Genomic DNA, 17,399 nt, shown 5'->3' on the forward strand with positions numbered 1-17,399 from the left:
TAATATTTTTCTATAATATTGTATTGTTTGTATAGGGATGCAAAGTTAGTGCCATTTGATGCAGTATTTAATATTATTATTTGTGATATTATGGTGTGTGCATGACGTTTTATGTGTTCAGTGGTGCTATACGTCATATGTATGCGTAAGCATCTGGAAAGAATGATCAGAAAGAAGGAAGGGGCTTGATGATAGACAGTCTTTTGACCGTTCTAAAATCATATTTATTTCGAAACTTGATAAAGTGTACATAGTTCTTTTGTTTGTATTTTGATTATTGTTGTTCTCGACAAACAAAAAAGTAAACTGTTACATTGCAAGTTTTTGGTTTTGCGCGTCAAATCCTTTGTTTCGAGCCCCTATGGAAATGGTGAAGAACTTGAAGAATTAGATCGCCATTACATGCCTCATAGAGGATGCTTTAGCTTGTGTGACAGCATTAACCACCTAAAGGGTTGGTCACCTAAGTCCCCCGCGCTCCATCCATACTTGAGGTTTCATAGTAGTGATGGGTCGTTCATGAACGATTCATTAATTTTGAACAAATCTTCAAAATGACTTGGGAACTACGAGTCCTCTCAGGGAGTGATTCGTTCATCCGCACGTCACTCATTTGTGCAGGTGATATCGTTCATTTCAAGTCTTTTGAGTCGATCATCACGGAAAGGCAGAAGCCAATCATATGCGTTTAGAGCCGGAAAAAAAAATTATCCGTTCATCTCTCGAGTCCTCTATCGGGTCTGAGTCATTTGTTACTCATGGGCCAATCATATGCGTTTAGAGCCGGAAAAATAATTGAACCATTCATCTCTCGATTCCTCTATCGGGTCTGAGTCATTCGCTCCTCACGGGCCAATCATTTGCGTTTAGAGCCGGAAAAATAATTAATCCGTTCATCTCTCGAGTCATTCGTTCCTCACGGGCCAATCATATGCGTTTAGAGCTGAAAAAAATAATTGAATTGAAAGGTGAACTAATTATTATGGCTCCTATCGACTCAGACTGTGTACATTGGTTTAGATTATATGTGACTGTCAGTTTAATGTGACCGAATCACTGACTTTGGAAGACATGAAGAGGTGAGCTGAGCAAAGAGACAACAATACCTTCATAGACAAAAGAGCAGGTAAAAATTGAATTGTTGTTTTCTCCTACTTATAGTACTCTATTTATTACTTATTTGTCTTGTAATCAACCTTTTGGGCTAGTTGTAGATGTGTTTGGAAGCAATTCATAACATTTAATAATATTTTGGCAAACTGAACCAAATGAACGAAATGACTCGAAAAAAGATTAGCTTAACTCAATGAACGAGACTCAAAGATCTGAGTCAGTAAAATCATCCAAACTTCCCATCACTATTTCATAGATCTGGGCGAGGGTGCCAAACGGTGCCTTTCCCAGAAAAGAAACTTCTTCCAGGGGACATGCCAGGGAGGGGCCATCACGAAGATAATAGAAATGCAGGTCCGATTGAGCCAGAGAGGTGCAATATGTAGACCTGTTCCTCATCCTCCATGACTTTACAGTATCTGTTCAAGTAGGCTGACAGAAGAAATGGGTATTATGCACGTCCCGGGGCCAGCTGTGTAGCCAGTATAATAGAATGCACCCATAACAGCTGGACAGTCAGGGGTGGAGTCTCCATTTTCCCAGGCGAACTGCCATGAGAGTGCATTGGCTGCACAGTTGAGCTCGGCGTGGAAAAATGGAATGCATCGATTTCGTTGTCTATGACTCCAGGGGAGCAGATGGGGAGCAAGCTGAAACTTGCGGTGACAGCAGATACCCCGTGCAGTTTATATACACCATCATTGTCGTGCTGTCCGTCCTGACCTGCAGGTGTTCTCCTTCTAACATCGGTAAAAAAAATGGTGCAGCGTGAGATAAACCGCCAACAGCTCTAGGCAGTTAAAATGCCAATGCACAGCTGCATGCTCGCAACACACAACCCCCCTAGGGCATGCTGGAAGCATCCATTAAACAACGACATACCTGGACACTTGTTCTAGAGGTCTGCAGGCCTGTAGAAATGCAGGGTCCGTCCAGAGGCTGAGGGTGCGAGGACCAAGAGGAGTGACAGTCACGTGGTAAGCGCCTAAGTGCCATGCGCGTCTTGGGACACAATCGTGAAGTCGATGCTTAAGCAATCTCATATGAAGCACCCGAATGGCGAGAGAGCAGCTGCAGGTGTCATATGCTCCAGGAGCCTTTGAAATAATATCAGTGGAACCACAGTTTTCCTGTCAAGCTCTCTCAGAGAAGGTCAACATTAGCTCAACGCGCTCTCTGGGCAAGTGTGCCGTCATGGTGATCGAGTCCAGCTCCAACCTGAGAAAAGAGTTGCTCTGTACGGGGGCAAGCCTGCTCTTTTCTTGGTTGACCTGAAGCCCCAATAGGTTGAAATGCCAAAGCACTCTGTCTCTGTGCATATTCAGTTGATCTTGTGAGTGTGCTGAAATCCAAGCCAGTTGTTGAGATAATTGAGTATGCAGATGCCCACTCACCGAAGGGGCACTGGGGCACCCTCTGCAAGCTTGGTGAAAACCTGCAGAGATGGAGAGAGCCTAAAGGGGAGGACTTGTACTGCCAGACTCAACGTTCTAACGCAAACTGCAGAAATTGGCATGGCGTGGAAGTATAGAAACATGAAAGTCCTTGAAATAGGTGTCCTTCAGGTCTACTGCTCCAGACCAATTCTGAGGATGATCGCACCAGATGCACTTCTGCATAAGCATTCTGAATGACAGCTTGTGAAGACCATAGCCCATTGCTCTTTTTGGGTACGATGAATTACGGGCTCTAAAACCCACTCTCTATCTTGGCTGGAGGCACCGGTTCGATTGCATCCTTCACCAGGAGGACCGCATTTCCCTCTCCCAAGACAGGGGAGGACACAGGGCTGACCCTGGTTAATTACACACCCGTGAACCTGTAAGGCCGTTTCGGGTATTGAACCACATAGCCAAGTCTAATCGCGCGAATAAGCCATTGAGATTGGCTGACTGGCCCCCGCTAACCAAGCAGGCAGATCCCTCGCAAGTGGCTTTATTCGCACGATTGTTGACATACCATTCGTGGGGCAGCGCGGAGTGAGCGGGCTCAACTGGGGAGCACTAGTGTCCCACGGGAGAGCAGGAGGCAAGAGATTCACTCTTATCTCGGACGAGACTCCAGAGGAGGGGCTGTAAGTGTGAGAGAAAGGAGACTGTCCTCCCACTCCTTGCGAGCCACTAGAGAAGTGCACCGATCCTGCAGGCTGAAAAGCATAGCGTCTAAGACTGGCCGTTTTTGCGCTGTCACATCCAGGGAAGGGGGGGAAATGCTTTTCCTTTAAGCATTTGATGGCGTTTTTTTTTTCTTTTTTTAATGCCATTAGATGGAAAGCCCCACCCTATGCTGGGGAAAGAGCAAGTTCCCTCTTCTCCAGATGGCCCGTCTCAGATGGTGGCGCTGGTTGTCTGCGAGATGCTCGATGCAGTCGCTTGGCCGGAGGCAATTCGGTCAATCAGCGGAGCAAAAGCTGCAGGCAAGCACCCTCGCCGAAAAGCAGTGGATGGCTCAGCAGGGGGAGTGGTCTTACGATCCTGCCGATAGATGACCTCATCCCATCGCTTCTGACTGCTCCTTCACCAGCTTTAATTCCTGGGTATTTCATCTACGGTGTCACCGAACAGGCCAGTCTGGGATATGGGTGTGTTAAGAATCAGCCAGGGTTAGCCAGAGGTGGCGTCCCTGGACCACTAATTTGACCATCATCCTTCCCAGGGCACACGCAGCCGAGTTGGTGGTACGCAGAACATAGTTGGTTGTAGTGCGGAGCTCATGCTCGTCCTGGGTCGGAACCATCCTCGTGCAGCTGGGCCAGCCCCTGCGCTGGTAGGTGGCCATAGCATGCATGGTGAGGTCGGAGGGCTTAGACGGTTTTGCCTTCTTTACATCCTCCACATAATATCCCTTTAGTCGGTCTGGCCGTGGGGCTGGGAGATAAACCATCTCCAGGCCCACAGCTAAAGCAGCCTGGGAAAGCACGGCCACCGAGTCTGCTTCTAGAACATTACCCCAGAAGGAGAGAGGGGGTTTCAACCCTCATTTCAACCCTCAGACATTGACAGCCCACTCTCCAAGGATCGTGAGGATGGAAGCGCACGCAGATCGGGCAGAAAAAGGTGCCCTCCAGGACTGCGTGAGCTTACTGTGCATTTTCAGAAAGAAGGAAACAGGAGGCTTAGAAGTTTTTGCCTTCTTAGCATCCTCCACATAACACCCATTTAGTTGAGCCGGCCGTGGGGCTCGAGGATAAACCATCACAAGACCTACGGCCGAAGCAGCCCAGGAAAGCATGGCCATCAAGTCTGCTTCTCAATATGACACTGGGATGGATCGCCCTTTTGTAAGAGCGAGCCGCAATCTTAACTACGCAACAAACATGCCATCGCAATGATAGCATGCACTGTCGTAAGCACCGCATCAACATGCTTGACCCCCAGACATGAAACGCAGTGCTCGTGCCCTTCATCCGGTGACAGGAAACCACCGCATCCAGAAACGCACGGTCAAAGCGACATCTTAAAAAAGGCTGCACAACCGTGTTGCTCTTTTAGAAAAACTTACCGCTTGGGAGGACCGGACCCAAAGAAAACAAGAGAGAAACCCAGCTCGACCGTCTGCCGCCACGCATCAAACACTCTGAACCACGAGAAGCAGCCTGCTTTCTGTTCTGTCTCTCTGTGAAGATTCACTTGGAGAAAACCCTCAAAGACTCTCTCAGAAGCTTTGTAAATGGCTCTGAAAGTGAAAAGGATGTCTAGCATGGCAGGAGCTGCGTCTTTATAACTCGTTTAAGTGTAATTGACACCAGCTGTGCATGCTGATGCCACCAAATCATTAACATTGGCCTGTTTCTATACTCTTTCAGATGATTGGATTCTGACAAAATCCCCATAGTGGAAGTTTTCAACATAGCATTTTGGTTTTCCACATAGTATTGAAGTTCCCCTCCCGAAGGAGTACTTTGAGACATTCTAGCAACCCAGGGGTACAACATATAACCTCTTGCGAGGTATGTTCTCACTCAGGATGTTGTGAACTTGTCGAAGGTCTGCTCAATGTTGTCCATCTGATTTTAGGATGGTTGCAAAGGTGTTGTTAGGTGGTTGCTGGGGTGTTCTCACATGCTGCTAGGAGGTTGCTAGTTGGTTGTTAGGGTGCTTTGAGTGGTTACTATGTGCATGCTAAGGTGTTGCTAAGTGGTTGCTAGGGTGTTGCAAAGTGGTTGCTAGGCTGTGTTCTGAATGGTTGCTAGGCAGTTGCTAAGTCATTACTTGGGAATTGCTAGGGTGTTCTTAGTGGTCACTAAAGCTGTTGCCAGCCAATTGCTAAGGCATTGCTAGGGTTTTCTACAAAATTTACACTTGGCGCTATGATGTGTCAAAATTGGGCATAATGTGATTTTGTCAATGGACCCTTATAAAAGTCATTGAAATAAGAAGAAGGAGAAGAATCTTGCCCATTTTAATATTAATTTTGTGATACTCCTAAATAATGTAAATTGTGTTTTAATTAAATAAACTGTAAATTAAATAATAATATTATAGACAATATATTTGTTCATTTAAATCTTTATTAAGACTAAGAAAGAATCATATGCAAAGGTTACAACAATAAAAATAGCAATCTTTATTTTTTTTTTCCAGATCTACAGTAATATAAATTTTACCTTTACTACATCAAAATACAATGGGTGTACAATATTCACAAAATAATTATTTAAAATGTGTACATATAATTTCTTTGGCCATACTGGGCATACATATGTCATTTCATAAAATACTGGCTGAATAGTATTATGTGAATATTAGTTTGTTTGAAACTTGGTAACAGATTTTCATTAATATCAGCTGCAAAATACACATTGACACATTGTATTTTTTGACAGTCATATCAATATAGGAACCTGAGAGAAGAATCTTTAAAATCAGGTTAAAACTGCATAAGATGTACAACCAAGTAAGATTAAACTATGCAAGCAAATGGGCTAAAATCTAAATTGTGTCCAAATTTTATTTTCTTATATAATAAAAAATGTCAGCATGTATACTGGACACATTATGATTGCTAAGCAATCATTTCAATCAGCCAATTTACTGCTAGCCTATATTGTTAATTGATCATTGATGCAAGTTTTGGACACTTAATTTGCACAAATTGTTTATAAATGTGTATCCATGACTTTTTTCTGTTTTATATAATGCAAAATCCTCCATGAACTTTTGTGAGGGGCTAAAATATCCAAAACTGTTCAGAATCAGTGACAACATGAAACACTATATAAACAAATAAAGGTCATACTGTATACAGCCTATTACAGAACACAGATAGTGATTAGAATGGCTCAGGACTTGCTTTACTGAATACTAATATCTGCAAAGAAACGAATGGAGAAAAACACAGATGTACAGATGCTTGGGTCACTGTGGTAATTCTAGAACTCTTTACATTTTACCTACAAAAGCCACAACATCCAAGTAACATGATGCCATTTATAAATATATAAATGTTCACAAATTAAACTAAGTTTGCTTTTCTTCAAATAATAATAAAAAACTATGGATTCCACATACATAGGCTTTTACAAAAAATTGACACTTAATAATAAAATAAAATATGCTCTTTGAAAATGGAACAAGGACAGAAATTATAGAATGGGTAATAATACACCACAAGATTGATTTATTACAGAAAAGGGAGATTGTAAAACCAAACTGTCTGCACTCTGTTTAAATGGTATTTATACAACACTTTCATATATTTCAACACTTTCATGTTTTTCCATATAACACTCATAATCGGGATCATACATCCTGTCATGCGACTACATACTGTAAACCAAAGTCCTGCTCTTTACATTTGGACAACTCGAAAATTTCAAATGCTCTAAAACTTGATAGGGGTGGTGGATTTTACACTGTAAGTTTTCTCAATTCTACAAGCAACAGCTACATTTTCTTTGTCAAGTTGCAGTTTTAACACAAAACCATCTGTGTTATCTGTAATAATTATGTGTGAGAGCTTTAAATTGATAGTTCACCCAAAATGGCAATTCTGTTTTACTATCTTTTACTCACCCTGGATTTAGATTTTTTATTTTGAATATCTTGGAAACCTGTAACCACTGACTTTCACAATAGGAAAGAACAACAACAAACAGTACATTTCATAACATTTTGTTTTGTGTTTAACAGATAAAATAATAATAATAATAATTTTTTTGGGTGATCGATCCAACGCTGAGTATCATGGCATGTTAAACTTGACAAGCCATTGCTCCAGCTCACTTAACAATTACCATAAAAACACTATAATAAAACTCTCATCACAGAACATTACATTTTGCTACACACCTAAAGAAAAAAATCCTCAGAAATTTTTGATGTTATAAAAGAACAGTCAAAGATTACAAACGGGCAGATGGAAAAAAGTACAGTGAACTGAGGAAGAGAAATAGATAGATGGACGGACTGATGTATTGAAATATAGTTAGAGACATTTACATCTCATGGGAGAGAACTTCATGCTCAGGTACACCATTGGTGTGGATTGCTGGTTGTCCATTTGGTTTGGTGTTATTCTCATTGAGTCTGCGAACGCGGTACATCTCGTAATGGATGCTGCTTGTAATATCTTTAATATTCTGCATGTGAGTCCTAGAAATGGGAAAACACAAAGAAAAAGGGACCTTGAAAGATTTTTACTAGTAAATTGCTAACTTGATTCATAATTTGTTAACACTACATTATAAGACATTAGCAAGCAGTTCATTAATACCGTTACAAATGCTGTATTATTGACTTGTACATGTTTAATGTTTTTAATGATTGTACATACATACTTTCATAATGAATAATTTTTCATTACTAAATTAATTATTGTATGATTAACGTTTGTTAGGCATTAACTTTACATTATAAGACATTACGAAGCAGTTTATAAATTCAACAACAAATGCTGTATTATTGATGTAGAAGCATATTTATAGTGGGAAATGAGTTTATCAGAAAGAATTTGTTTATGATTAGCAATATTCAAATAAAAATTGTTATACCCTATTTAGGCATATGGCTACCCTGCATGTCAATAAATGCTTTATTAACACAACATCATGCAGTTTTGTAATTTATGCTTTATAAGTATACACAAATAAAACTCTAATATGCAAAATAAATCTTTGCAAATCTTATCTAAATATAAAATTACTGTAAAGTTTAAACATCACTAATTAACACTGAAATTAATAGTGTTATACTGTTATATTATTATATTATTTTATTGTTCTTCTGATAAAAAAGTTTATATTTTTTATTTGGCTGTTTACAGTAATGTACAATTGTACAGTCATTTTTTTTTAGATACGAAGGCAAATATTTATTTTTCATTCAATATGGTACCTTTTATTTTCGTTTATAAGTGATTTAAAAAGTATAAATAGTTATCACTTTAATAAATGTGGTAATAAAGCATTTATTAACATACATAGTAACCATTACAATATGCATGAATAATACATAGATTTTGAACAATATACATTTTGATTTGAATATTTTATTAATCGTTTACTAATCTTAAAATCCACCAACTACTCATAAATACAAATAGTTTTTAAATCATTCAATACTTAATATAGTACTAAAAATCAGTCAGAATCAAAATATGAAAGTACAATTATTAAGTACATTATACTTGTGCTTATAAGTAGAGTCAGACTGAATCTGCCGACACTTTTTGCTATTTCTGCGTAGAATTGTGTAAAAAAAATGTGGATTTTTGCTAAATGAATGTAAAACCTTAAATTAATATATATAAAATAACAAAATATACCTTTTAACTTGTATTTAATGTTTACAATGCAAATTAAATTAGATCTACTTAATTAGTAAAGAAGTCTCTTATATAATATATCTACTATAAAAAGGAAATATTACTTTGTTTACTTTTTATTTTATTTATTTACTTTAGAACTGCATTGTAAATAAATTGAATGAACATTTTTACATTAGTCAATAATATAAATATAATAAACACACATTTACACAAGTAAATAAATAGACTCAGTGATGGTCTTAAATTCTGTTTAAATCTGTATTTCTGCACACGCACATTCCATGTGGACCTACTTATAAGTAAAAAATACAGCATTTTTAGCTGTTTTTTTAAACTGCTTGGTAAAGTCTTATAATGTAGAGTTAATGCTTAACTAATGATGAACTGTCAGCTAATGCTTAATAAATGATTCATAATGTGCAGCCATTATAGTGTTAATTACCAGTACGAGTAATGGAATTTTAAGCATATAATCATTGACAAAGAAATTAGTTGTTGAATTGTTGAGTACCTGATGAGAAGGTCCCGCAAGTAAGCAAACTCGCAATGTGTGGTGTTCTCAACTGAAAGAAAAAAAGAAAAAAACGATCAAATATATTAAAATAATAATTTAAAAGAAGATTTTTTGAAGTGTTTTAGAGAGTAGTTCACTTATAAATATCACCTGATTTGTAAGCTAGAATAAATGCATTCCCACTTCCTGTAATTATCCTTTTATTTTTGCATTTATTGGATGACAGATACAAAAATGTTGTGAATACCGGTCTGTTTGTGTTTTGTTTTGTTTGTTTAGCAAGAAGTTAGCATTGCAAGCCAAAGAATCAGAATACTGAGCTTTTAGAGAGCCAGCATGTAATACTATTGCTTGAGTTGTAGTAGCATCCTTTTGCCACTAGATGGTAGTGTTTTATAAAATACAACAAAAAAGAATGAGCAGCAAAATATTTTAATATCATTAAAAATAGGACACTAGGAAATGATCAAAAATGCTTGTACACAAATGAAGTAATGAAATTAGTAAGTGGTAAACAATAAAATCTTGGTTTTGTTGAAAAAAATTTGGTATTGTTGATTAGTTCTACTTAAAAATACAACTATGCATGCCTGAAAATGGAATGAATATTGTTTTCTGTCATCTAACTCAAGGGTAATGATGACTTGAATGTGAGATTATGTTGGAATGAGACTGAAAGCAATTAATGAATTTAAAATTACAGAATAAATACAGAATATTAACTGAAGCACTGTTTTCTGTTTTGTTGTTTACATTTCTTACTCAACACATACTAATCATGTAAGCTACAGTATGTCACATCTTTTGCCTTATTATTAATCAAATTATTTTATTACTCATTGCTCATTGAACCTTCCTCAACTTACAATCGACACCAGAGGTATTGGTCTCCTCCAATAAAAATGCTTGTGAATCTGAACACCATTCTTATGTATATGTACCACACAAATCCATTTTAATAAGACAGTTATTACATGCATTTACTCATTTGTTTTTGCAATGATGACAGTACATAATATTTTACTAGTTATTGTTGGAAGATACTAATATTTAGCCTAAAGTGCAATTTAAACTCTTAATTACAATATAAGCAAGTAAGGCAAGCTATAGGAAAACAGTGTAGACAATAAAACAAAGAAAAACTAAAAATAATGTAAAGATGGATAATAATATTGTCCTAAAACTGATTAAAAATTGCATTTATTCCTGCCAAACAAAAGAAATAAGACTTTTCAAAAATACAACAGTGTGAATTCAAACCAGCAACCTTCTTGCTCTTTGGCGACCATGCTACACATTTATATGTATATATGCTGTGACACTGTAAACATTCTCTTGGTCTGTTAAAATCATTTGGGCCATATTTTTAAAAAGATTACAAATTTCACAGGATAGCTAAAAATTCAACTGTATCAAAATTAAATACATAACAAAATTTAAAACAACAAATATTTTTACAATTGTTCATGATATTTATTACTGTATTTCTGATAAAATACAGAACATGCAGCCTTGGTAAGTAGGATCAGCTTCTTCTTAAAGATCTTACAGATCCCAAAGTTTGGACATACTTTCCCTAAACAAAAGCATGTTTATTTTTAAACCAAGAAGAGGAACACAGGACACTAACCCAACAACAAAGAAAGAACTGAGAGAGAGGATGTGCAAATGTGAGTGTGGTGAATACAAGAAGTGTGTGTGTAAAGATGTAAGCACAACCTTCTACTGTTCCCCATCTTGTTTTCCTGCCCAGAAGTCTTTTTCCGTTGACCTGATATTCTTGATCACTTCCCACCACAGCAAATGGGATCATCTCCTAAAACATACATGAAAGGAGAATGCTCAATATGAAAAAGGCAACACTTGAAATTCAATTCAGTCATCTTTATTTCCGAAACACTGAAGAAAAAGTCTATCGATACACAGCTTCAATAGTCTCCACTCCATTTTTTGTTAGAAATAATACAAAGCTGAACAGAAACAAAATCTAATTCTTTATTAAGTGTAAGACATAAACATTGACTTTTTTTTAAATGCTCGCCACAGTAGGAGTTATTGAATGATATAAAGCTACACATACCCTGATCTTCTCATTAATCATTCTGTCCTCTGCATCCTCATCAAACTCCTTTTGAGGATAGATGTCAATTTCATTGGCTCGCAAGTCTTCTCTTATCTGCACACACAAGCACACACAATCATCATCATCAACAATCAATGTATGCTTTAGTTCTTCCTTCATCTACAGGACAAGCATGAAAGCGCATGCACAGGCCATTACTAATCTTTGATCAACAAAAGGGAATGAATTGTTTAAAAAAATAATAATGGACAAACAAGCTGATATTAAATTAGAGGTATGGCTTACCCAGAATAGTAAACTCAGTCTTTATTTACTTGTTTCAAACTGACTGCATATGAGTCACACAGTTAATTGTTACCTTTTAATTTGTTTATATTAATGTTTTAAACTAGCTTTATTTTATTTTTTATTAAAATAATATAATATTAATATTTTAATAATAATGCTATATTTTCTAAATTATGTGGTTGTTGTTTGGCTCATATTTATAACGTATTTGTTTCATTTTTTTTTTACAAAAGGTAGCATTTTTTATGTTTTAGTTCCTGATTTATTTATTTGTTTTTGGTCAGTTTATACCTTGGTGTGAATTAGGCATGGAACAATAACCGGTTTCAAGGTTTACTGTGGTTTGGTCAAAAAGTCAAGTCTTTAAAACCACTAACATGTTCTGTTCCTATACAGGTATATATACAATTTTATGTTTTTTTATGACTATTTTATTTAGTTGTTTAGGGCAACAGTATCTCCAACAAAAAATGACCCCCCACATCAAAAGCATTTGATCAGCTTGCTATTTATAAAACTAAAATTAATCGTTTGTGTGCCAAAATACAAGCATGCTCTGGACCTGAACATTTTTTTTTACTTTACATTTAAAGAGAAGAAAGATATCCAATGATACTTTTTGAAGAGAAATCAGTTTTGTTAAAACTAATGAAGATAGCAGAAGTCAAATGTTTTTAAAATGATTTAGCCTGACATGTTTACAGTTCCAAAATATTTAAAATGTTTATTAAAATAGAACCACCTGAGGTCACTGTTTGACCAAATTTTGTTTAGAAATTGCTAAAAAAGCTTTTTGCCACTGTTAACAAAAAGTTTCTAGATGCATGAAATTATTATTTCAGGATAACAAGATTATTTTAGGAGAACGACACCATTCAAATTTGACCATTCATGATCACGGTTACAATATCTAAATTTGAGCCATCATACTCTGATGCATAACTTATTTCCCATTGTCATTTTGTTTAGTTTTTAATAGCTCTACAAATCGCCTTCTAGTCATTGTGACTATTCATTTATTATAACCACTAATTCAGTGAAATTGAAAGTAAAAGCCACTAGTGAGTAATTTCAAACAAGCAATGTGTAAATACAATCATTTTTTATTGTGGGTAAATTAGACCTACGCTGAAACTTATAGGTATAAATGTCCCACTTTTTTAATCTATTTTTAATCGAAACAATTTTTAATATCTGGGAATTGTAAATAAGGCAATTTTAGTAGAAGTCAATGACTAGAAGGTTTAAATGTTTTATTGAAGGTCTGCTATGTACATTTGAATAACAGTGATGGGTAAAACTGACCCCATAGTGTTTCTAGTGTTAACCAGACATTTAAAAAGAACACCGTGAGGATACCGGATATCGTGAAAATTTACATTTTTTTCCAAGGTTGTTCCATCAGAATCTTATACCAGCATATGACTAGTCTGAACGGCGCTATATTTTCATTATACAAAAATAAGCAGCCAGTACAGGTTTAAAAATGCTTTCTTGTTTTGAGCAACTGTCATTAGCACTGTCGCCTCAAAGCAAGAAGGTTGCTGGTCTGACTCCTTGCTGAGACCAGTTGGCATTTCTGCATGGAGTCTCCATGTTCTCCCTCTGTTTGGCTGTAGTGTATAAGTGTGTGTGAATACGAGAGTGTATGGTTGTTTCCCAGTGCTGAGTAGTGGATGGAAGGGCATTCGATGTGTAAAACATATGCCAGGGTAGTTGAAGTTTGATATTTCTGTGGTGACTCCTTAACATTAAAATAAATGAACAATAACATTATAATTAAAACAACAGTTAAAGTAATGACATGTCAGTGAGTGAATCAAATTCATTTCGTCATTGGGTGAACCTTGGGTGACGCATTCTGTGGTCACATTCAGGGTCACGGCGTTTCTCAGATGTTAGAATGAATAATCGTAGCCCACATGACTTCAGACCTCTGGCAGTGAAGATTTAAACAGGCCACTTGGAGCATAATAAAAAGAACACAGAGAGCATTTATCCAGCGGGAGGTTTTAATGAATGACGACGAATCAAAACTACACCCTTCACAGAATCCACACTGAGCTAGTGTTTGTTTTGATTGTCCGCTTCCATATGCTTGATGTCCATAGCCGGACATTAAATAAACCAGACATATTCAGCAAGTCCACATCAATATTCTAAAGTTTGAAAATAGAGTCACCCCCCACTTTTCTCTAAAGTCAAAGGCTGCGTGTGTAGGGTGGAGAAAAAGGATCTAAGGATTGTGCGTTGACCCCACAGCCAAACATAATAGCTGCATACAGGCTTGAAGATCTTTTGGAGCCTGGGGTTTGTTCTGTTTGGCAGGTGAAGAAAATGTTAGGAGGAAACAGTAGCTTGGAAGACCTCTGAGTTTCCTTTGGCAGCTACATAGGCCAAAAAGCCAAAAAAAAGTTGTACAAGGTAAAAATGAGAAGTATGAAGTTACCTTAACCTAATAGCAAAAGGAAATAGAATAATTTAATTGCTAGTTTATATGCTTTAATTAAACTTAAATTAAAACTAAATAATTAAAACTAAGGTAATTATTACTAAATTAATTAAACGTAATTTTTCAAAATGTTACACAATATTGCTTTACACTACAGGGTTCACGCTAATGATGGTTTTAGGTTAAACCATAACCAACCAAAGTGTTTAGATGCAAAACTCTAAATGCCGTTTGATATTTTCTTCAAAATTTAGCATTTTTCTCAGACTCCTGTGTATAGGCTCAGTAATTTTATTGTTGTAGTGATGAATAAGTTATTTTCATGAATAACAGAATACAATATAGGAGGCTGGAAAATTGCTCATTTTAGGATTAAATGTCAGATGGTATTTAAAGGTTTTTGCATCTGAACTCTTTTATACTATATATAAAATAAAAATGATTAGACCTTCTGTGACATTTTTATTATATAAAAACATTTCCCAAGTTTTGTTTAACAGAAAGATGTTTTTTTTTTTTTCCCAACACATTTTAAAATAATTTCTAATAACCATTGGAAACAGTAAATATTATGTTTCTACTAATTTTGCAAGATTGTATTTAGCTTAAAGTGAAATTTCACCCTCTGGTGTCTAAGTGTGTTTTGGGGGACTGGATAAGTTCTGATATGCCCTGACATTTGTGCTTTTTTCAGATGGTTATAAACATATAAGTGACCAAACTCTAATACTATTGTAAACAGCACAAACTGGGCTACAATAATATTTTAGCAACATTTATGTACAAGATAGTGTTTTTGAGAAGGAAAGGTTTATGCGTGGTAAGTGAAAAAAATAACATTTTGAAGTCACTGAACAAAACTCAAGACTCTTGAGAAATGAGACCACCAAACCACCAACTACTGGTTTGTAAATAATGCATTACGAAGTAATGCAGTAATGAAGTATGAAAGTAGGATTATTAACTATTCTACATGTGCTAACAAGTCAAGAATACAGCATTTTAGTTGCATTTATAAACTCCTTACTAATGTCATATAATAGAGTTAATGCTTAACAAATGATGAATTAAATTTTTGCTAATGCTTAAAAATGATCTTATTATTTTTTATTATATTTTTTAAAATAATTTATTTTTTAACAATAATTATTATTATTAAAAATTGTTATCCACGATTTTTACACTCTGTTGAAATTCTAGAAAGAATTACACCTGAGCAATGCATGTCACTTAATTCTCCATATGAGAAGTGTCTTTAATCTGCCATCACCAAAAAGCCATTTATATAAAGTATTAAATACATTTCAGTAGTTCAGTACTTTTTTCTTGTGTCATTCCATAGTTATTACACGTAACGTTTTTTTTTCCAGATTTTTTATTCTTTTGTTTTGTTTTCGTATTTGCATTGTTTAATTTTTACCAAAATCTGGTCTAGTTCAATGTCAACTGCTCCATTAGAAATATTATTCCCAGGAAATAAACATGATATGTTGAATAATTATTTCCCCCGCTGTTTGTATATGTTACATGTTGCTCTTTGTTTAAATTTGATGCAATCATTTATATATATATATATATATATATATATATATATATATATATATATATATATATATATATATATATATATATAATAAATACATACATACATACTAAATAAGGTTTTTATTATTAAGAGACAACACAATACAAAACTACATAGCCCTATATCACACCTGAGTTAAATTTCTCAAGCCGCACCCAGAACTAACTGCCACATCAAGAAATCACTTAAATAGGTCTTGTATGACAAAGTGAAGAAGACCAACAGATCTTTAAAAACTAGACAACATACCAAGATCCATAGGAATCCAAGAACATCATGACCTGGAAAACATGCTGTAATAAACGGAACCATATATTTTGCTTTGTAAAATATCCTGAAGCAGAATGTCTGCTGTTCAACTGTTAGTGACCTCAAACTGAAGCAAACATGCTCTGCAGCAGGACAATGATCCAAAGCACACCAGAAAGTCCACTTTTTAATGGCTGAAGAAAAACAAAATGAAGACTTTGGAAATGGCCTAGTAAAAGTCCTGACCTGAGTTAAATTGAGGTCATGTGGCATATTTGATCATGCTTGAAAACCCTCCAAATGTTGCTCCACAGCACTGTAACAGACTCAACAATTTTTATCGAAAACACTTAATTGCAGTTGTAGCCGCTAAATGTGACTCAAACACTCATTAAGTTTAGAGGGAAAACACTTTTCCGCACAGAGCTAAGTAGTTTTATAATTACTAATATTTCAAAATTTGATGATCTGAAACATTAAAGTGTGACAAACATGGAAAAAAATCTAAAAGGGGGGGCAAACACTTTTTCATACCACTGTGTGTGTGTGTGTGTGTGTGTGTGTGTGTGTGTGTGTGTGTGTGTGTGTGTGTGTGTGTGTGTGTGTGTGTGTAAACATTTTAAATTGTTACACAGCTTTTATACAATAACTTGATGGCATATATTGGATCACTGAACAAAATGACACAAGAGGCTGGTACAGACAAAAAAAAAAAAAGATTATCATGGTCTTTACAAAATCTCTTATCGATGGTTGAAAGAGGTCCATGATTTACACTCTATGGATAAGCTGAGAAAAAAAAACTACTCACCTTCTGTTTGAAGAAGTCTCTCTCCTCCAGGGTAAGAGTATCTGCCTTGGCGATGACAGGAACAATGTTTACCACCTTACTGAGGTGTCTCATAAATTCAATGTCAATTGGTCGCAAACTAAACAATAAAAGACAGCAGAGCAAAGCAAAACAATTACCCAAAAGGAATATTCATCACTAGATAAACAAGTACTGTGATGTTTAAAAGAAAATAAATAGTAAATATAGGGAATTAAACGTAAAAATAAAATAAAAAATAAAAAGGTTTTCTGTCTGATGTGGAATTCAAAACATTTTCATCAGATTGTTGAAAATGCTCTAAAATGAACAAATGAAAATATAAATACAAATTTTGTTGCCTCCAATTGACAAGTTTTATAACTACAAAATGCATGTAATGATAAATTATTAACATTTTATTATAACAAAGTGTTAAATATGTCAATTTGGGGTAAAATGTGTTCTGAAAGATTTTTATAAATTTTACATAATTTACATATAGCCAGCTGGCATATTTTAGTGCACTGTGTGGAGTAT

At 35.6% G+C, this 17,399-nt stretch overlaps 1 protein-coding gene across 10 annotated transcripts in view; it reads right to left on the bottom strand.

The window, feature by feature from the left end:
• Positions 1-5,605: 5,605 nt before the first annotated feature.
• Positions 5,606-17,399, bottom strand: part of septin9b (septin 9b) — a 100,162-nt gene continuing 88,368 nt past the window's right edge. For 5 of the 10 annotated variants that reach the window (XR_012407350.1, XR_012407352.1, XR_012407351.1 and 2 more), the window contains 6 exons: positions 16,863-16,980; positions 11,475-11,570; positions 11,114-11,210; positions 9,392-9,443; positions 7,322-7,706; positions 5,606-7,165 (listed from right to left, as the gene is read on the bottom strand). Coding sequence is in view for 5 of the 10 variants with exons in the window: in XM_073952950.1 (XP_073809051.1) it covers positions 7,550-7,706; positions 9,392-9,443; positions 11,114-11,210; positions 11,475-11,570; positions 16,863-16,980 (520 nt within the window). In the remaining 5 variants the exon portion in view is untranslated. Of the gene's footprint in view, positions 7,707-9,391; positions 9,444-11,113; positions 11,211-11,474; positions 11,571-16,862; positions 16,981-17,399 lie in introns of all 10 variants that reach the window. The other 5 variants (NM_001327974.1, NM_001327975.1, NM_001014307.3 and 2 more) reach the window with 2 other exon arrangements.

This window comes from Danio rerio, chromosome 6 (genome assembly GCF_049306965.1).
Source record: "Danio rerio strain Tuebingen ecotype United States chromosome 6, GRCz12tu, whole genome shotgun sequence".
Lineage (NCBI taxonomy): Eukaryota > Metazoa > Chordata > Actinopteri > Cypriniformes > Danionidae > Danio > Danio rerio.